The sequence below is a fragment of the Jaculus jaculus genome, chromosome 2 (genome assembly GCF_020740685.1).
Source record: "Jaculus jaculus isolate mJacJac1 chromosome 2, mJacJac1.mat.Y.cur, whole genome shotgun sequence".
Classification (NCBI taxonomy): domain Eukaryota; kingdom Metazoa; phylum Chordata; class Mammalia; order Rodentia; family Dipodidae; genus Jaculus; species Jaculus jaculus.
Window position 1 is genome coordinate 156976348 of NC_059103.1, and position 22715 is coordinate 156999062.

At 37.6% G+C, this 22715-nt stretch overlaps 1 protein-coding gene across 5 annotated transcripts in view; it reads left to right on the top strand.

Annotated features, from left to right (window-relative positions):
• Wwp1 (WW domain containing E3 ubiquitin protein ligase 1) overlaps positions 1-22715 on the top strand; it is a 139288-nt gene that overhangs the window by 51722 nt on the left and 64851 nt on the right. For 4 of the 5 annotated variants that reach the window (XM_045143224.1, XM_045143223.1, XM_045143227.1 and 1 more), the window contains 3 exons: positions 2569-2706; positions 2798-2864; positions 5210-5394. In XM_045143224.1, the coding sequence (XP_044999159.1) occupies positions 2569-2706; positions 2798-2864; positions 5210-5394 (390 nt within the window). The remainder of the gene's footprint in view (positions 1-2568; positions 2707-2797; positions 2865-5209; positions 5395-22715) is intronic. The other variant, XM_045143226.1, reaches the window with a different exon arrangement.

A 22715-nucleotide genomic window follows, 5' to 3' on the forward strand; every position in this document is an offset into this window, starting at 1 on the left:
CCTTCTGTCTCTACCTGTTCAGTGCTTGAGATGACAGGCATGTGGCACCATGACCAGCCTTATATGGGTGCTGGAGATCAGAACTCAGATTTAAATATAAATCTTTGTAATGCCTAAAAAAAAAAACAAGGATTTTGAAGATGTTTTGTTTCTTTGCAGAAAGTAAAACTTCATGTTTGCAACAAACCCACAGCTATGGATAAATTAGTTATTTCCCATGCTCCTGAGTGTCTTGGTCTGTTGAAGCTAAGGATGAATGTCCAGGAAGCAGGAGGAATTGATTTTTCCTTTACATCAACACATTCCCCAAGGGCAAGACTATCTTAATCATTATATTAAGTGTCTTCCTTCTGTCAGGCTCTGTGTAAGCCTTCAGTTCACTCGGAGAAGTAGGTCAGACAGAACAGTTCTGGTGACAGACACTGAAGGATATAAAGAAAACTGGAGTGCTGGAGAGATAGCTTAGTGGTTAAGGTGCTTGCCTGCAAAACTAGAGGACCCAGGTTTGATTCCCAGGACCCACATAAGCCAGATGCACAAGGTGGTACATGCATCTGGAGTTCCTTTGCAGAGGCTGGAGGCCCTGGGGTGCCCATTCTCTCTCTCTCTCTACTTCTGCCCATTCTCTCTCTCTCTCTACTTCTACTTCTCTCTCTCTCTCTATTTCTCACTAATAAATAAATAACATAAGGAAAAGTGGTAGGAATCTTTACTTTTAGCTAGTCAGGGTTTGTCCTCCTAACCCTAAAGAACCATGCCTGTAACATAACACTGAACATTAAATGAGTGTCTGTTCTTGAGTATGCCATGATACAGCACCCGTGTCCCTCCAATACACACATGCATGTACACATGTAAATGGCAGTTATTTATATAATGTCTTTTGTTTATTTGAAAGTATCCCCAAGAGTCAAGACCAGAAGAGGCTTGGCCCAGCAGTCCTATCCTAACCTTCAAGTGACTAAAGCCCAGAAGTTACTCTTAAACTAAATGAGAAAATGAACGCCATAAAAAATGATCAGTTTTTACAACATAAGAAAACAAGCTGCCATCTACAGGAGTTAGCAAGCATTTTCTACAAAGAGCCAGATTGTAAATATGCATACTTTCAGACCATAGGAAATTTATTTGTGTATTATAGTATGAAAACAGCCATTGAAAGTATGTAAAAGGAAAGGCTTGGTATGCAGGCTTAAATTAATCCCGGCACTTGGGAAACATAGGCATGAGGCTCAGAGGTTCCAGACCAGCCTCTGCTGTATGAGGAGTTTGAAAAAATAGGTAAATGAATGAGCATGGCTATGGTCAAATAAATCCTTGTTTGCAAAAACAGGTGAAATCATTTTTGGTAAATTTAATTTACAAGACCAGGTCAGATTTGACCTACGAATTCTGTATCTACTGATTCCTAAAATAGAGGCAAAGGTAGAAGAGATACTTTAGTAGGTAGTGACGGCATATTTTCTGAACACAAATGTAAATCATGAATCCATTGATCCCCAGAAGATAGCAGAAACAAAGCTGGGTTTGGTCATACCATATTGGAATGCATAACACTTAAACAGATTTTAAAAGCAGCCACAGTGAGAAACAAGCCTTCTATAAAGATTGTTTAGTAAAATAGCAATTGGTAAGAGGAGAAGGTAGTGGGAAAAATATTTTTAAACTGCTATGAAAAGATTATACGTATAAAATTGTATGCCAGACACATCTGCTATTTTGAGGATGGAAATAAACAGCTACAGGTAGAGAAAACAAGGAATTTACTGAAAGATGTAAGATATCTGTCAGGTTATTCTTTAGCAGTCTAAGAGCTCTATACCTCCAGATTCTAGACAATAGAGGAGGATGTCCAGATGAAATAGAATGTTGGTCAGTACAGTTTATAGGTATAGATAATTAGATAAAGTCATGCTTTGTGGTTGTTTATATTTTATTTTGTCACTTATATTACCTCTCATTTCTCTCTCTCTCTCCCTCCCGCTCTCTCTCTCGCGCGCCCCCCCCCTCTCTCTCTGTGTGTGTGTGTGTGTGTGTGTGTGTGTGTGTCAGAAGTTGATGGTGTATGTATTCTTTGGTTACTGTCTTTATTTTCTTGAGGCATGGAATTTCACTTGAGGCCAGAGCTCACCTAGGCTGCTAGTCTAGCTATCCAGCTTGCTCCAGGATTTTCCTGTCTGTGCCTCAGCCACAAGTGTCATCTGTGGGGCTTCTGCTGAAAAGTATATTCTGGTTTTGTGATTATGCATTTAATATATATGTTCTCTGAAGTTGATGCTGTGCACAGAAGCAATTAAAGACGGTACTGAAAGTGTGGAGTTTAGTAAGAGAGTTAATGAACTGTCTGCGAAAGGAGCTAATCTGGTTGTACTGTATAGTCTGCAGATAAAAATGCAAACCAGGTCAGCCTGGGCTAGAGCAAAACCCTACCTGGAAAAACAAAAAAGCAAATTAAAAAAGCAAAAAAAAATTAAATAACCATCAAGTAGTGAATTGAGTTATTGAAATGTATTTCTAAAGCACATCTTTACATGTGGCAAGTGTTCCTTATGATATTTTTATTTCTAGTACTAAAAGTGAAAGAACAATTAAAACTTTCCTTGGAAACCAAGAGTGGCATAGTGCAAACTGGTGAATTGACAATAATACTTGATGGGTTGGTGATTGAACAAGAAAATGTAGCAAACCACAGCTCATCTCCCACTAGTAAGCCAAGTTTATATGTTTTTAAATTTTAAAGGGAAAAATGAACTAACAAAAAGTATATAAAAATCTAGTTTTCTTTTTTCTGGTTCAGTAGAAATACAGCAAAATGGTGATGCCTTACATGAAAATGGAGACTCTGCAGCAAGGACAACCACCAGGTAGCATATTTTATCTTACTATTTATAGCAGCAAAATGTGATGTTTCTCAAGTAAGAAGGAAGCATTTCTAATTATTTTATTTTATTGATGTTTGAGACAAGGTCTTACTGTGTAGTTTTGGTTAGTCCCAAACTTATGATCTCCCTACCTCAGCTTTTTAGTGCTGGGATTATAGGCATGACCAATCATTCCTGGTCTCAGATATAACATTTAAATTTTAGCCTTTGATTAGAACTTGACACAAAATTTAAAAGCTTACGTAAAAACATGTTAATTTTTTGAATATTTGTGAAAATTGTTTTTAAATTACTGCATTTTTTTCAGATATGCAAAATAAAAATCACTGGCCATTTCATATAAACAGATTAATACAATGTGTGAAGTTTTAGAATATTTTTATTTACGTGCAAGGAGAGAGCTAGAGAGAATGAAAATAGGCAAGTTGGGGCTTCCTGCCTCTGCAAATGAACTCCAGATACATATGCCTCTTTGTGTGTCTGGCTTTGAGTGGGTACTGGAGAATCAAACCCAGGCAGGAAGGCAAGTACCTTTAACTGCTGAGCCATCTCTCCAGTCTATAATATGTGAATTTTATGACTGGCTCCTTTTATTGAAAATGTCATAAAATCTATATTTATAGTTTATTGGTAAATAAAGTCAGATACTGACACTATGGAAAAATCTTATTGCTGTCTGACTTGGCTCTCTATATAGATGACAACCAGGTAAATGCTCTGCTGATTATGGTCTTCCTACAAAAATCATCTTGTTAACTTTATAAATTCCTTGCCATTCACATTTTGTGATAATTAAGATAAGCTCTCTGTTTGAAGCATATAAAGTTGACATGGTAGTTTGAAAAACATGCCAGTCTAGAATAAAGTATGACCTTTATTACTCTGCGAAGTTACTAGCAGCATTGTTCTTAAGTTGCCATTAAATGATTCTCATCAAAGTACTTAAACAAGCCAGGCACAGTGGAAGCTAGACGACTCTTGCAGTGTAGCTACTGGGGAGGCAGAGGCAGTGGGATAGCCAGTTTGAAGTAGCCTTGGAAACTTAGTGAAACCCTGCTGCAATATAAATTTTTTAAAATGTCTGGGAATGAAAGTCAGTGATAGAGCATTTGCCTAGTAGGCATAAGGCTTTGTGTTTTATTCACAGGACTATTTAAAAAAAGAAAAAGTAGGCACATAACAGATGAGTGCCTTCAGAGTGTATATTTACCTTAAATAAACACATCCAGGGCATGGAGAGTGGCTCAGCACTTAAAAGCACTTGCTAGCAAAGCCTGACAGTCTGGGTTCAATTCCCCAGTACCTACATGAAGCTAGATGCACAAAAGGTGCATATGGTTGGAGTTTCTTTGCAGGGACAATAGGCCCTGACATACCCATTTCCTCTCCCTAATTCTCTCTCTCCCTTTCTCTCTCATTGCAAATAAATGAATAAAAAATACTTTAAAAACTCCAGAAAAATCCAGATTATAATTCACATTACGAAAATTAATGGCTGAAATAGTATAACAATTAACTGATTAAAATCTTCTACACTATACTATGTATACATCTTTATATTCTATAAAATACAATTCTAGATTTGTAAAAGGGCCTGAATTACTACCATTCTGAAACTCAGTATTATGCTGGGAGTGGTGACTATGCCTGTAATGCCAGTACTTGGAAAGCAGATATAAATTTGAGGCCAGCTTGAGTCATGTAGTCTTAAAAATAAATAAATAAAATAAAATATTGTTTATTACATGTTACCACATCTTGACTTAAAGTTAGTACTACTGTACCAGGAGTAAATGAGGATTGTCTTAGACTTATGGATGGATCACTGATGCAGCCAGTTGACTGTGGAGTGATGCATCTGAATTGTTTGTAAGCTGTTTTCAGATCAGTCCAAACTTCCTCAACACATCTCTATAATTGACAAAAGAGAGATAGATAGAAAGATACTTACTCAGGGCATGTCTTGTGCCAGACAGTAGTTCAGTAATCTACACTCTGATGCATGGAAACCCCAGAACTGATGCAGTGTCCACTCTCATGCATGGAAACCCCCAGAACTGAAACAGGATACACTCCAATACATGGAAACCCCAGAACTAATGCATTGTCCACCCTGATGCATGCAAACCCAGAGAACTGATGCAGTGTCCACTTGGATTCAATAAATTTAGTACATGTCTTTCTTCATATGACTCATCAGCTACTTCACTAGATTTTTCAAACTGTGAAGTTTCCTTATAAAAATACAGATGCATATTGTTTAATTGTATTTAACTCATTGAAGAAAGATTTTTTTCTCTTTTTTTTTCCTCTCTCTCTCTTTAAAGGTTGGCTGTTGAAGGTACTAATGGAATAGATTATCATGTACCAACAGACACAGTTGTCCCAAATGCATGCTGTTCAAATGTAGTTAATGGAGACAACACATCTTCATCCCCATCTCAGGTTGCTGCCAGATCCAAAAATACACCAGCTCCAAAACCACTCCCATCTGAGCCTGCTGCCAACACGGGTAATGTTGGCTCTTCATGACAGTTTTTGTTTGAATGAAACTTAACTTACACACATAATTACATATGTACGTGTAGATTTGCCTCTTTCCTTTATTATTTATTTTGGAATTGTATTTATTATTTATCATTGTGTAATTATAAAATAACAGTGCTTGAACTTTTTCTCTGAATTAAAATTTTAAATTATTTTATTTTTATTTATTTTGGGGGGAGGGGTTGAGGTAGGGTTTTGCCCTAGCCCAGGCTGACCTGAAATTCACTATGTAGTCTCACAGTGGCCTTGAGCTCAAGGCAATCCTCCTACCTCTGTCTCCCAAGTGCTGGGATTAAAGGTGTGCACCACCACACTGGCTTTATTTTTATTTATTTATGTGAGAAAGAGCACAGAGAGACAGAGAGAATGGGCACACCAGTGCCTCTAGACACTGCAAATGAACTCCAGACCTATGTACTACCATGTGTATCTGGCTTATGTGGATACTAGGAAACTGAACTTGGGTCCTTAGACATCTCAGACAAGCATCTTAAATGCCAAGCCATCTCTCCAGCCCTAAATTAAATTTTGTTTGATTGCTTAGGAAGGTATTCCAAAAATATGCTAGTTTAGAAATCAGCATATTTTTTAAACATGTGCTAATATAATAGCTAGATTCTTGTCTTTATGCTGTAAGATACTAGCTAAAACACACACGCGCACATACACACACACACACACACACACACACACACATATATATGTATTTGAATTTTCAAGGTAGGGTCTCACTCTAGCCCAGGCTGACCTGGAATTCACTATGGAGTCTCAGGGTAGCCTCAAACTCACAGCAATCCTCCTACCTCTGCCTCCCAAGTGCTGGGATTAAAGGTGTGCACAACCACGCCTGGCTCATAATATATTTTTGAGAGAACTTTAGTGAATTCGTTGATTTGTTAGTAAAAGTCAATAATATATGGTTCCTTTCACCTATCTTTTACATGCAAATTCTATTCTAAACATATTTATTTATTTTGAGAGAGAGGCAGACACACACACAGAGAGAAAATGGGTACACTAGGGCCCCTAGCCACTGCAAATGACCTTCAGATGCATGTGCTACAATGTGCATCTGGCCTACGTGGGTACTGGAAAATTGAACCTGTGTCCTTAAACTTTGCAGGCAAGCACCTTAACCACTAAGCCATCTCTCTAGCCTGCATGCAAATTCTTTTTTTTTTTTCCAGCATGTACTTCTTTTATTTCAATTTTCACACTCAAATTTCAGATGACTAGGCATAGGCATAATGATAGTTTTCACACTTAAATATCCTTTTTCCCAATTTATATTTCACCATTGCTATTTCCCTAAGGAAAAAAAGGGTAGATTTCAGTAACCTTACATAGAAATGACATTCATATATCATGTATGAACAACTTCAAGAGCTGCTAATATTTCTGACATTTAAAAAAAAATTATTAACAACTTCCATGATTAGAAAAAATATCCCATGGTGATACCCTCCCACCCCCCACTTATGAAAACTCCACTCTCCATCATATCCCCTCCCCATCACAATCAGTTTCTCCTTTACTTTTGATATCTTGATCTTTTCTTCTTCTTATGATGCTCTTATGCACGTAGTGTCAAGCACTGTGAAACCATTTTGTGTCTGGAGGGAGCATGTTGTATGGAGTCTTGCCCTTCCTTTGGCTCTTACATTCTTTCTGCCACCTCTTCTGCATTGGACCCTGAGCCTTGGAAGGTGTGATACAGATTTTGCAGTACTGAGCACTGCAATCATTTCTTTCCATCACCATGATACCTTCTGAGTTGTCCCAAGGTTACTGCTATCTGAAAAGAGAAGATTCTCAACCAAAAGTGAGAATAGCAATAACATAAGGGTGTGAACATTAACAGAAGTGCTTACTGGGCAGTTTGATAAGCATAGTATATACATTTGGCCAGACAACAGCAGACATTACACCCCTAGGGCTCATGACGACCCCTGTTTTAAGTTTTCAGAATCAGGGATGTATTCCCTTCCCATGGAGTGGACCTCCAGTCCAGTTAGAGGGCAGGTAGTTTCCCCCATAACAGACATGCCACTATTGCACCTGTTGGCTCATTTGGCCTGGCTGGCCAATTATAAGGCTTGCAGTGTCCACTGTTGAGTATCTTTACTGATGATTTCTTTTTCTCCCATTGAACTGCATGCAGAATGGCTTCTTCCAGCTTTCTGTCAGCTGGTCTACATGGAGGAGGTTATCAGCTCAGATCCAGAAAGATTTCTCAGCTTATGGAGTCTTCAGCAATAGGGTCTTACCATCTATTCCTGGTGGGAAACCAAGGGCCTTGGCAATGGCCTATAATGTTTTGAGGGCATCAGGGATCTCCCTGGCCAACAACTCACTGGAAGATATCCCATCCCTGGCACTGAAAATTTTCTACCAACAATCTACAGCTGCTGAGTGTTCCACTGTGCAAAAAAAGTAGGATTACATATGTTTTATTGATATCCTCTTAGATTTTGATTAGCAGTCCCTCCACATTTCCTTTACTCAATCTCTTCCCCAGACCTCATTTTGGGCCTTTTCACCCCCATTAACCTATTCTTCTACTTACATATGTACAATAACATCCTATTAAGTACCCCCCTCCCTTCCTTTCTCTTCCCTTTATATCTCTTTTCTAGCTTACTGGCCTCTGCTACTGAGTTTTTTCCTTCTTACGCAAAAGCCCAGTCATCTGTAGCTAGGATCCACATATGAGAGAGAACATGTGACACTTGGCTTTCTGGGCCAGGGTTACCTCACTTAGTATAATCCTTTCCAGATCCATCCATTTACTTGAAAATTTCATAACTTCATTTTTCTTTACTGCTGAGTGGAACTCCATTGTATAAATGTGCCACATCTCCATTATCCATTCATCAGTTGAGTGACATCTAGGCTGGTTCCATTTTCCAGCTGTTATAAATTGAGCAGCAATAAAGATGGTAGATCACGTACTTCTAAGGAAATGAGATGAGTTCTTAGGATATATGCCTAGGAGGGCTATCGCTGGGTCATATGGTAGATCAATTTTTAGCTGTCTTAGGAACCTCCACACTGATTTCCACAATGTCTGGACCAGATTGCATTCCCACCAGCAGTGTGGATGGGTTCCTCTTTTTCCACATCTTCACCAGCATTTATGGTCATTTGTTTTCATGATGGTAGCCAATCTGATAGGAGTGAGATGGAATCTCAACGTAGTTTTAATCTGGATTTCCCTGATGACTAGTGATGTAGAACATTTTTTTTAGATGTTTATACGCCATTCGTATTTCTTCTTTTGAGAACTCTCTATTTAGTTCCATAGCCCATTTTTATGGGTTGTTTGATTTCTTATTATTTAACTTTTTGAGTTCTTTGTATATCCTAGATATTAATCCTCTCTCAGATGTATAGCTGGCAAAGATTGTTTACCATTCTGTAGGTTGCTTCTTTGCTTTATTCACAATGTCCTTTGCTGTACAAAATCTTTGTAATTTCATGAGGTCCCAGCAGTCAATATGTGGCTTTATTGCCTGAGCCATTGAGGTTATATTCAAAAAGTCTTTGCCAAGACCAATATGTTGAAGGGTTTCCCCTGCTTTTCCGCTAGCAGTTTCAGAGTTTCAGGTCTGATGTTAAGGTCTGTAATCCATTTGGACTTAATTATTGTGCGTGGAGAGAGAGAAGAACCTATTTTCATCTTTCTATGGATAAATATACAGTTTTCCCAGCACCATTTGCTGAAGAGGCTGTCTTTTCTCCAATGAGTATTTTTGGCATTTTTATCAAATATAAGGTGGACATAGCTACCTGGACTTATATCTGGGTCCTCTATTCTGTTCCATTGATCTACATGTCTGCTTTTGTGCCAGTACCATGCTGTTTTTGTTACTATGGCTCTGCAGTATAGGTTAAAATCATGTATGGTGATACCACCAGCCTCATTTTTGTTGCTCAGTATTATTTTATATATTCGAGGTTTTTTGTGATTCCAAATGAATTTTTGGATTGTTTTCTCTATTTCCTTGAAGAATGCTGTTGGAATTTTGATGGGGATTGCATTAAATGTATAGATTGCTTTTGGCAAGATTGCCATTTTCACAATATTGATTCTTCCGATCCAGGAACAAGGGATGTTTTTCCATTTCCTAGTGTCCTTTGCAATTTCTCGCTTGAGTGTTATAGTTTTCATTGTAGAGATCCTTTCCTTCCTTGGTTAGGTTTATTGCAAGGTACTTTATTTTCTTTGATGCAGTTGTGAATGGGAGTGTTTCTCTGATTTCATTCTCTGTGTGTTTGTTGTTAGCATATAGGAATGCTACTGATTTCTGTGTATTCATTTTGTATCCTACTACGTGGCTGTAGGTGTTAATCAGCTCTAACAGTTTGCTGGTAGAGTCATGTCATCTACAAATAATGATAAGTTGATCTCTTCTTTTCTAATTTGTACCCCTTTTATGTGTGTCTCTTGCCTTATTGCTATGGCTAAGAGTTTCAATACAATATTAAATAAAAGTGGGGACAGTGGACACCCTTGTCTTGTTCCTGATTTTAGTGGAAAAGCTTCCAGTTTCTCCCCATTTAGTAATTTGTTGGCTGTAGGCTTGTCATAAATAGCCTTTATTATATTGAGATATGATCCTCCTATTCCTAGTCTCTGTAGGACTTTTATCATGAAGGAATGTTGGACTTTGTCAAATGCTTTTTCTGTGTCTAATGAGATGATCATATGATTTTTGTCCTTCAGTCCATTTATATAATGTATTACATTTATTGACTTGCATATGTTGAACCATCCCTGCTTCTCTGGTATAAAGCCTACTTCGTCTGGGTGAATGACCTTTCTGATATATTCCTGTATTCTGTTTGCCAATATTTTGTTGAAAATTTTTGCATCTATGTTCATGAGGGAGATTGGTCTGTAATTTTCTTTTTTGTTCTATCTTTGCCTGGTTTTGGTATCAGGGTGATGATGGCTTTGTAGAAGGAGTTTGGTAGAATTCCTTCTTTTTCTATTTCGTGGAAAAGCTTAAGAAGCAGTGGTGTTAGCTCTTACTTGAAGGTCTAGTAAAATTCAGCAGTGAATCTATCTGGGGCCTGGACCTTTTTTATTTGTGAGATTTTTGATAACTGCTCAGATCTCCATTCTTGTTATAGGTTTATTTAAGTTATTAATGTCATCTTGATTTAATTTAGGCAGGTCCTGTAAATCAAGGAAATCATCTATTCTTTCAGATTTTCATACCTAGTGGAGTATATGTTTTTATAGTATGTCCCAATGATATTTTTAATTTCTCTGGTATCTGTTGTGATGTTGTTACTTTAATCTCTAATTTTATTAATTTGTGTCTCTTCTCTCTCTCTTCTGATCAGATTTGCCAAGGGTTTATTCTTGTTTATCCTTTCAAAGAACCAATGCTTTGATTCTTGATTCTTTCAATTTTTTTGTTTCTATTTCATTAATTTCTGCCCTAATCTTTATTTTTTCTTCCTTTGTGCTGATTTTCAGTTTGTCTTATTCTTTTTCCAAGGCTTTAAGGTGAAACATTGGGTCATTTACTTGCAACCCTTCTAATTTCTTAATATAGGCAGTTAAACCTACTTACCTCTAAACCTAAATTTCCCTCTTCAGACTGCCTTCTTTGTGTCCCAAAAGTTTTGGTATGTTGTGTTCTCATTATTCTTTGACTGTATGGATTTTTTGATTTGCTTCTTGATTTCTTCCTTGACCCATTCATCATTTAGTAGTGTACTGTTTAAAGTTTCCATGGTTTTGTGTATTATCTATAGCTTTTCTTGCTATTGATTTGTAGTTTGATTCCATTGTGGTCAGATAGAATGCAAAGAATTATTTCGATTTTCCTGTACTTGTTAAGATTTGTTTTGTGTCCTAATATATGGTCTATTTTAGAGAATGTTCCATGTGCTGCTGAGAATGTATATTCTGCAGCATTTGGATGAAATGTCCTGTATATATCTGTTAGGTCCATTCCTTCTATGACCTCATTTAGTCCAGATGCCTCTCTGTTTTTTTTTTTCCCGGGATGACCTGTCAATTGATGAGTGTGGTGTTGAAGTCACCCACTACCATTGTGTTTGGTGTTATCTGTGACCTTAGTTCTAATAGCATTTGTTTGATGAATTTGGGAGCCCCCATGTTAGGTGCATATATGTTTAGGATTGTAATGTCCTCCTGTTGGAGTGTTCCCTTAATCAATATAAAGTGGCCTTCCTTATCTTTCTTGACTAATGTTGGACTGAAGTCTACCTTGTCAGATATTAGGATAGCAACCTCTGCTTGTTTTCTAGGCTGTTTTGCTTGAAACACCATTTTCCAACCTTTTACCCTAAGATAATGACCATCCTCTGTAGAAAGGTGAGTTTCTTGGAGACAACAAATTGTAGGATCCTGCTTTTTAACCCAGTCTGCAAACCTATGTCTTTTCGTTGGGGTATTGAGACCACTGATATTAAGAGATATTATTGAAAGGTGTGTATTTATGTTTGCCTTTTTTTTAAATTGTGGTTCCAGTTCTACCTTTGCTCTCTTGTGTTAACTAGTATTTGAGTATTGTTTGTTGTTTACAGGTTCCTTATATGTGTGCTTTTCCTTCTCTTTGGCATGGAGGATTCTTTCACATATTTTCTGTAGAGCTGGTTTTGTCTTCAAATACTCCATTAGCCTTCTTTTGTCATGGAATGTCCTTATTTCTCCATTTGAATGGATAGCTTTGCAGGATAAAGTAACCTTGGTTGATAGTTGTTATCTTTCAGAACTTGGAATACATCACTCCAAGCCCTTCTGGCTTTTAAAGTTTGTGTTGAGTAATCTGCTGTAATCCTGATGGGCTTGCCTTTGTAGGTAATTTGATTTTTCGCTGTGACTACTTTCAATATTTTTTCTTTGGATCGTGTGTTTGGTAGTTTTGATTATGATACAGTGAGGAGAGGTTCTTTCCAAGCTTTGTCTGGCTGGTGTTCTAAAGGCTTCCTGTATCTGCATTGGCACCTCTTTCCCAATTTGGGGGAAGTTTTCTTGTATGATTTTGTTGAAGATGCCTAGTATGCCTTTGGAGTGAAATTCTTCTCCTTCTACTATGCCCTGAATTCTTATGTTTGATCTTTTCATAGTGTCCTGAATTGAAATTCCCATTCCTACTTTTTTGTTAGTTTGTCTTTCTCTTTGTTGGCCTGTATTAGATCTGCCACCTGGTCTTCTAGCTTAGATATTCTTCATCCATTCTACTGGTGAGATTTTCTACAGAGTTTTTTATTTCATTAACTGTTTTCTTCATTGCTAGTAATTCTGACTGGTTTTTGTTTATTATTTCTATTTCCTTATTTATGTCTTGTATTGACTTCTGTATTTAATTAAATTGGTGTCCTGTGTCATCTTTGATTCCTTTGATTTGTTCTTTGACTTCTTTGAACATATTTACAATCATTTTTTGAAATCTTTCTCAGGCATTTCCTCTAACTCATTCTCACTGGTGGTCATTTTTGATGCATTAATACTTTTTGGTGGATTTATATTGTCTTGATTTTTAGTGTTTCTTGTGTTTTAATATATTTTTAGTATATATTTATATATATATATTATATTTATATGTATATAACATATATATTATATTTAATATATATTTTTGCATCTTGGATTAAGTTAATGCTTGGATTTTCTAGTTAGCTTGGTATTCTTAGCTGTATCAATCGATCTGATGTTATATATCTTCAGGTTAGGAGCTTAAGGTGTTAGGTGTGGCCCTTAAGCCTCTCAGAGTATCTACACAGGTGTTTCTAGGGGTTGGCTTTGCCTGCTATGGGAGTATTCAAGTAGGCTGAGTGGAACAAAATACAGATAGATTCCAAAATTTAACTAAGCAATGTACATATTCAGTGCAAAACAGCACCGAGTATTTATGCAAGGGTAGTTATTATAACGACCAGATCCTCTATCAACAAAGAGGTTAAGGTTTCTGGTCTGCTGAGGGTTCCAAGTCAGGTTGTGACCAAGTGAGACCCTTCCCTGGTGCAATCCCAGTTACCTTTTTGGATGATTTTGGCCTCAGTTGTGCTGCACTCTGCTTGCATCCCTCTTTGGTGTCCTGTGGGTTCAAGTAGTCTGGCTGGATCGCTGGACCACTGTTCTGTTTTCTGGAGCTGGGCACTGGCTTTTCCTATGGGGCAAGCCAAGCCTGGCAGCTGGGCCCCCTCAGACCTGGCACCACCATTGCTGGAGCCCCTGCTGCTGCTGTAGCTGCTGCTGCTGCTGCTGGAGCTGGAGCTGCTGTTGCTGCTACTGGATCTGCTGCTGCTAGAGCCGCTGTTGCTGCTGCCAGAGCTGGTGCTGCCAACATCAGAGCTGGAGCTGCTGCTGCCAGAGCTGCTTAGGCCTCCTGTATGGGCTCTGGATTCTCTGGATCTCCCCTCCCTCTCTGCTGCCATTTTAATTTATTATACACCTCACTTTTTAGTAAAAGTGTGTATTTTGCTGGGTATTCTTTGGCTTTTTCTCCCCTAGGCTGCTTTGGTGTGGTTCCTAAGATGCCATCTTACCTTTTTCCTTCTTAGTATCTACCTTGGGAGAAAATGCACTTCGTCTTGACAGGTATCAGAGATTTTCATATTTCCTCAAAATAAGAATTACTCTACAATAGTTTTTGGACATACCTGAAAATATACCATAATGTGAATATCATAGAGTATTACATATTCTTTAATTTTATTTATTTGTAAGCAGAGTGAGAGAGAGAATGATAGTGCGCATGTCAGAGCCTAGGGCCACAGAAACAGATTCCAGACACATGCACTACTTTGTGCATCTGGCTTTATATAGATACTGAGGAATTAAACCCAGGCCTTCAGACTTTGCAAGTAAGTACCTTTAAGTGCTGATCCATCTTTCCAGCCCCAAATCCTCCATATTCTAAGAGAGTAAATACAACAGTGAGTTTCAGAGAACTCAGGTATTTCTGCTTCATTATAGAACAATATCATGACATCATAGTACAAGCTAGTAAAAACATCTTGTAGGTAGCCCAAACAAAAATATTCTGAGTACTCAGCTTCTTTGTGGGCTAACCTGAAAATTGAAATTAAAATGTGTAGTTTTTAAAATACCATCAAGCAGGTTGGAGAGATGGCTTAGCAGTTAAGGTGTTTGCCTGTAAAGCCAAAGGACCCAGTTTTGGTTCCCTAGTACCCACATAAAGCCAGGTGTACAAAGTAGTACATGCATCTGGAGTTTTCAGTGGCAAGAGATCCTAGTGTAGTGTTCCCATTCTCTCTCTCTATCTCCCCCCCCCCATAAATAAATAAAATATTAAAATACCACCAAGGAAATAGCTATAGAAAGTGTAATAACTTTTTTAAAACAAAAAGTGATTTTTCTGAGTACTTGAATTGTTCAGAGTAAGATGTAAATCCAATGTTTTCTAGCCTAAAAGCTAAACATTTTAATTTGTCAAATTAATTATTTTTTAAATAGTTAAAATCACCTTTTAAAATTTACTTTTTTGAGGGAGCGTTTTCAAGGTAGGGTCTTGCTCTAGCCCGGACTGACCTGGAATTCACTATATAGTCTGAGGCTAGCCTCCAACTCACAGCAATCCTCCCACCTCTGTCTCCCAAGTGCTGGGGTTAAAGACAAGCACCACCATGCCTGGCAGAGTGAGAAAGAATGGTCACACCAGGGCTTCTAGCCCCTCTAATTGAACTCCAGATGTATATGCTAATTTTGTGCATCTGGCTTTATGTGGGGGAAATCAAACTCCAGTCTTTAGGCTTTGTAGGAAAGCACCTTAACTGTTGAACCATCTCTCCAAATACAAATATACATTGTGTGTGTGTGTGTGTGTGTGTGTGTGTGTGTGTTTGTACACTTGCATGTGCATGTGCTCATGTGTGCATGTTTCTGTGTGTATGAGTCCAGTCATGTGTGCCATGTCAGTGTGTGGAAAGTCCAATGTTCCTTACCTATGACCTTGCTTGAGGTAGAATATCTTGTTTATTGCTGTGTTTGCCAGGCTAACTCACTCTCAAGCTTTATGGGATTCTCCTGTCACTGCTTCTCATCTCATCATAGGCATGGACTGGGATTACAGATACTTGCTCCACTGTGCCTGGCTTTATGCAGGTTCTGTGGATTTGAATTCAGGTATTCATGCTTATTGCATGAGAGCTTTATCCACTGAGCCATCTTCCTAGCACCTAAAATTTACATTTTAAACAGAGTTATTTTCTTATAAACTTTCCAAAGAGGTTGTAAAAATAAAACAACAAAAGAATCAAAACTTGTTTCCACTTATATAACCAAATCAATGAGTTTGTTTGGCCAGTTCCATTATATCTTGCAATAATTAGATTGATATCTAACCATTGTCTAGTTTTTTTTTTGTTTTTTTTTTTTTTTTTTTTTTTTTAATGAGAGGAAGAGAGTGAGGGGCAGGGAGAGAATTGGCACACCAGGGCCTCCAGCCACTGTAATCGAACTCCAGACACCATCTTCTTTTTTTTCAAGGTAGGGTTTCACTTTAGCTCAGCCTGACCTGGAATTCACTATGTAGTCTCAGGGTGGTGATTCTCCTACCTCTGCCTCCCAAGTGCTGGGATTAAAGGCGTGTGTCACCACACCTGGCTTGCACCATCTTTTGCACATGTGTGACCTTCCGCACTTAATGTCACCTTGTGTGTCTGGCTTACGTGGGACCTGCAGAGTCGATTGTGAGTCTTGAGACTTTGTATGCAAGCACCGTAATGGCTAAGCCATCTCTCCAGCCCCTGTCTAGTTTTGATTCATGAAGAGAATAAGATGAAAATGAAGGATACTCATTTCATAGAGACCATTGAAAGTACTTGAAACTTGAGTGTTCTTATTCTGGAATGGTTGAGTAGATTAGTGAAAGTATCCATTGATTTTTTTTTTTTTTTAATGAACGTTTTAGTTTTGGGCATATTCAGATATTTATGAAAAAGAAGAAATGAACTAAGGTTCTCATTGGAAAATCTCATATTTATATTTCATAGCTTGTTAAATACTCCAGAGACTCCATTGGAAATGTTTGTTTTTGGGGTGGGCAGGAATCTCACTCTAGGCCAGGCTGACCTGGAACCCACTCTGTATATAGCTCATGGTGTCCTTGAGTTTATGGTGAGCCTAGGACTTACGGTGATGCTCCTACCTCTTCTCACCTGAAATTTCAAGGTGAAAATAAAACACATGCGGGGAACTAGAAATGAGGTTCTGTCATAAATAATTTCCTTTTTTTTTTTTTTTTTTTTGGTTTTTTTAAGGTAGGGTCTTACTCTAGCCCAGGCTGACTTGGAATTCACTATGGAGTCTCAGGGTGGCCTCGAACTCATGGCAATCCTCCTACCTCTGCTTCCTGAGTGCTGGCTTTTTCCATGGTGTTTGTAATCATCATAATGAGAGAACCTGGCACAATCTGCATAGTCATGATTCTAGGAGCTAACATTTCTAACATTCATGATTCTAGGAGCTATTCATGTTCTAAGCACTGTATATCCATTAACCCATTTAAATCTCACAATAACTCTGTGAAACAGGTACTAGTATTTCCCCCTTTTCTCTGTGAAAGAACTTAAGCACAGAGAGGTCACAGATATGAACTAGAAGAGCTGTAATTGACATTTAACTTCATGGTCTTCAATTTTGTGTACTTCCTTCTTGTTCACTTTGATATATATGTTATGCATGTATATTTATAGCTTCACCAGGTGCTTATCTTCATCTTTCATACTATGTTAATTCCCCCAACCTTTGACCTCTGATCATAATCTCCCAAGACAGTGCAGCTGTCACCATTCCATTTAGTTTTAAAAAGACTTCTAGAACCTATTTTGTTGGTAAGCATCCACTTTACCTGGTACTCATTCTTTAATAGGCATTGAGTTCTGGTGTCTTTTCCAGGACTGTAATTCCTGGCCTTTCAAGATGTCAGTACAAAATGCTGTTCCTTTTTTGTTTTGAGGAGGCGGAGGGAAGTTGCTGGGTATTGAGCCTTCTTGTGTATGCTGGTGGGACTAGTGTAGTATGTAGTGTATATGTCATATTACTATTCTAAATTCCAAAAATTATGAATTCTAGAATATACCTGGCCCCAAAGGTTCCAGATAAGGGATTGTGGGCCAGTACTGAGGAGTTCAAATAACTTCCCACCAGAGGTAGTATACACAATGGCTGCTATTCTTTCGAGTGTTGAGAAACAGGATTCCTTTGAGTTTAGTTGCTATAAATATTAGTAATTTTAAGCTAAAATGAAAGGAATAGATTAAGGCATCAAGCAAGCCTGAGTTTAGCCACTTAGCTTATTAGCAGCAATCATCTTGGACAAATGGAAAATCCTCAAAATTAGCATCTCTGTGTACAAAGAGGGTGGTGCTCTGAATTACCTACCTGAGAAAGGTCATTTTGAAGGTTAAATGAGTTTATAATCAGAAATATCTACCATAGTTCTGTTTTCAGTATTTTAAGAGTACTATATTCTTGTCTGCTTTAATGTTTTGTCTCTTAATTTTTAGTGTGAAATGATTTTTTTTTAAAAAAAAAAAAGCTATTTTCCTTTTTTTTTTTTTTTCAAGGTAGGGCTTCACTCTAGCCCAGGCTGACCTGGAATTCACAGTATAGTTTCAGGGTGGCCTTAAACTCACAGTGAACCTCCTACCTCTGCCTTTCTTATACTGGAATTAAAGACATGTACCGCCATGCCTGGCCTGAAATGATTTTTTTCTAATATGTAATTATTATTTATTAATAAAAGAGATCAGCATGTAGTGTGGTACCAGACAGAACTGATTTTGTAAATTTGTTAGATTTTTTTGTTCGCTTTCAAAAAATATTTATGTATTTGTTTATTTTGAGAGAGAGAGAAAGGCAGAGAAAGAGAGAGGGGGAGAGGATGGGCCCTCTGGAGGCCATTGCAAATGAACTTCAAACGCTTGTGCCACCTTGTGAATCTGGCTTTACATGGTACTGGGAATCGAACCTTGGTCCTTTGGCTTTGTAGGCAAACCATCTCACCAGCCTATCATCACTTTTTATTTAGAATTATAAATATTTAGAAAATTACAAAGAAACATATAGGAAGGGTCCATGTACTGTCCTCTACCATGGTAAAAACCTTAACTATAGAAAAATGTCAAAATCAGGAATGTGGCGTGTACACACACCACAGAGCTTATTATCATACTCATTTTTACATCCTTTCTCTGTGTGAAGAAAAGAGATTTATGTAACTCCAAGATTATTCAACCTCATTTGGCCTCTGGGAAGACCTCCTCTTGGATAGCATCATGTCTGGAACATATACCAGAGGGAGGGCTCATGTAATGAAGCAGGATGCCAGACTATGTTTAAGCAGCAGACTTTGTTTTGTAGTAACTCGCTCGTTCAGGAACTGGCTGGGGGTCCTGCAAGAATTATTTTTATTTCCTTGGCAGCAGGCTCCAGTGACTCAACTTATCTCTAATAATGTTTCATTTTTAAGAGGTTCAACCACCTTTCATCTTATTACACTGTATTACTATTTTTACTGTCTTTTGAGTACTTTTTTTGACAGTGCCCAGTAGCAGTTGCTATAACCATTTTCATTGTTATTCTCTTAAATTTTATAATTTTATTTTGATTTTCTTTCCAACCCAATTTTAAAAATTGTTTATGCAAACTAATTGTGGGCTATGTTGAACTATCACTTTAAAAAAAAAAACAGTTTTTTTACCAGTAAAATGTGAAAAATGCTGTTATCTGATTCATAGCATTACTTTGAGAGGATTAAATAAGTAAGTCCTTAAAAGTTGTAAAACAGATGTTGCCAGAACTTTACTGTTTCAACAAGTTGTAATTTTTTTCCTGGTCTTTTTTGAGGCAGGGTCTCACTGTAGCCCAGGATGACCTGGAACTCAACTTGTAACTCCAAGCCAGCCCCAAACTCACTGCAATCCTCCTGCCTCAGCCTCTCGAGCACTGGAATTTAAAGGCATGCACCACCACCCACCTGTAATTTGGTTTGATTGTTCAAGATTATTAATTGTCAGACTAGAACCACTTGATTTTAGAATTGGGAATTTTTTTGTCTTTTATATAAATCATGTCTGTTAAAATTTAGTATGTGTTTATGAATAATACAGTTAAAACTCAAAACCGCTTCTTGAACTCAAAAATTTAGGTCAGGTATACTGATTGGGGGATATTATATCTTTTGAATTCTTAAGATTTTGGCTAGTATACTTTCTTTTACACAGTTTGAGATGTATTTTTGAATTTTTCTTGTGCTTTATCTTTTTTAATATTTGTTTTCTAATTTCTTTTTAAATTTATTTTTATTTCTTTATTAGAGATAGGGAGAGCATGTGAGAATGGGCAAGCCAGGGCCTGTAGCCGCTGCAAATGAACTCCAGACACATGCATCACCATGCACATCTGGCTTACATGGGACCTAGAGAATCAAATCTGGGTCCTTAGACTTTGTAGGCATGCGCCTTCACCACCAAGCCATCTCTCCAGCCTTATGCTTTATCTGCAAGTTATTGATAGAACAAATACTTTTGTTTACATATATTAGGCATTTTCTAGCTATTAGTAATACTAAAGTGTAAAAGCAACACACGTTTTGCACTCTAAACCTAATGAAAGAAAAGACTTCAGAAAATGAGAGAAAAAATAAAGGGCTTTACAACATGCAACCTGGAGTAAGGGAAGTTGTGTGCATCATTAAGTAAGGGACTTAATTGTTGCCATGCAGGAGGTATACCTAGTATAAACTGAAAATGAATAGAAGCCAGCCACAAAATATTCTGACACCATAGGACTAGTATGTGCATGTTCTTGAGGAAAAAAAAAAAAGAGTGTTTGTTGCATTTGAGACACAGAAAAATAACCCTTCCATGAGTCAGGTGTAGCTGTACAGTAGACTATGGAGAAGCTTTGCCATAGGCTTTGGTAAAATAGTATTTATTCTGTTTGCAGTGGGGATCTATTGTCCTTCCTTCCTTCCTTCTTTTCTTCCTTCCTTCCTTCCTTCCTTCCTTCCTCCCTTCCTTCCTTTATTTATTTATTTATTTATTTCTATGTGTGGCCAATTTCACTTAATATGGTAACTGCTAGTTCCATCCATTTTTCTGAAAATGACATGATTTTGTTCTTTAGAACTGAATAGTATTCCATTATATATCTTACTACTTTATTCTTCTCCTGACAAGCAGTAAGGCTGATTCCATTTTGATTGTTGTGACTAGTGCCAAAAAATTATAGGTATACAGGTATTTCTATTTTATATTGACTTCATTTCTCTCGTGTTTAACCCAGGAGTGACATGGCTGGATCCCAGAGTAGTTCTATTCTTGCTTGTGGAGGAACATCTCGAGACTGTTTTCTACTGAGACTGGGCCAGTTTATGTTACCACTAGCAGTACACAAGGGTTCCTCTGTCTCCACATCCACATAGCACTTTTTTTTTTGTATTGATTTGTTTTGCTTTTGATAATAACCATTCTGACTAGCATGAGATGAAATTTCAATGCAGGTTTCATTTTCATTTTCATAGTGGTTAAAGAAAGATGTTGAGCAATTTGTCATGTTTGTGGTCATTATATTTCTTCATTTGAGAAGTATCTGTTTGTTTGGCCAGCTATTGATTAGACTTGTTTATTGTTAGCTTCTGTGAGTTCATGTATTCTTATACAGAAGCTTTTATTAAAAATAATATTTTTAAAACATTTTTATTTATTTGCAAGCAGAAAGAGAGAGAGCAGGCACACCAGGGCCTCCAGCCACTGCAAACAAATTCTGGATGTATGTGCCACTGTGCATCTGATTTTAAGTGCATAGTAGGGAATCAAACCCAGGTCATTAGGCCATCCAAACAAGCACCTTAAGTGCTAAGCCATTTCTCTAGACCCTATGCTGAGTTTTTTTGATTTGCCATAATCCACTTGTCAGTTCTTGCTTTTATCTCAAGTTATTGGTGTTCTCTTTAGGAAATTGTTGCCTGTGCCAATATATTGAAGTGTTTCTTCTGTGTTTCACTCTAGAAGTTTTCAGAGTTTCAGGTTTTATATTAAGGTATCTGGTACATTTTGAGTTGGATTTGGTAAAGGCTGAGAGATGGGGATCTAATCGCAATATTCTCCGTGTCAATATATCATTTCTCCAGCACCATTTGCTGAAGAGGCAAAGTGCGAAGTGTTTTGATTACCTTTATCAGGAATCAAGTGGCTAAAAATGCATAGGTTTACTTCTGGCTCCTCTGTTTCACTGGGCTACATGTGTGCTGCCTATACCGTGCTGTATCTATAAGTGTGGCTCTCTGGTATGTTTTGAAATCAGACATGGTAATGTCTTCACTGTTCTTGTTGCTCAAGATTGCTTTCGCTTCTTGGAGTCTCTCATGTTTGTGTATGGATTTTAGGCTTAGTTGTCTAGTTCTCCAAGTATTAATTAAGCATTAACATGTTAATAGGCATTGCATTGACCCTGTTGATCCCTTCCAGTAATGGTTACTTCCCCAATATTAACTCTGCTGATCCATGAATGTGGAAGGTCTTTCCATTTCCTGGTATTCTTTTCTGTTTCCTTTTCAGTGTTTCATAGTTTTTCTAGCAGAATTGTATCTATAGTTGTAGAGTCCCATTAGCTCTTGGGTTAGATGTATTTTTTTAAGGTCATTGATGGGGCTATTCCTGATTTTTTTTAATTTATATATGGAAAATATGTTTTTTATTGTTATTTTGTTTTGGTTTGTTTTAATATGCTGATTGTGCATCCTGAATTTGTCATTTCTCATAGACTTCAGGGGACTCTTTGGGTTCTTTAAATATAGACTCCTATTATCTGCACGCATGAATAATTTGACTTCCTTTTTCTGTATGTGTGCCTTTTATTTATTTCTCTTGTGATGTTGACTATGGAATTATTGAATTTAGCCTTGTTATGTTGAAGTATGGTCCTCTATACCTACATTACTTTGGCACTTTTATCATGTTTGAAATTTGTCATTGGCCTTTTATGCATCTGCTGAGGTGATTGTATATTCCCCTGTGATTCTGCATATGTGCTATATTACATTTACCAAAGAATGAAAGTATTGTCTTCCCTAAGATGGTTGCTCCTGCTGACAGTTCATCGTCTAGGCCAAGTAACACATTCCCTGTCTTAGCCTGTGCTCCCCCTTGTAGAACATGAAGGGAGGGGTGATTCCTGTCTTCCCTTTACTCTTGTGTTGTTCTCCAGGTACCTAGTGAGATAGTTCAGAATTGAAGCCTGTTGGAGTAGTCCTCAGCTGCTTCCCTTATGAG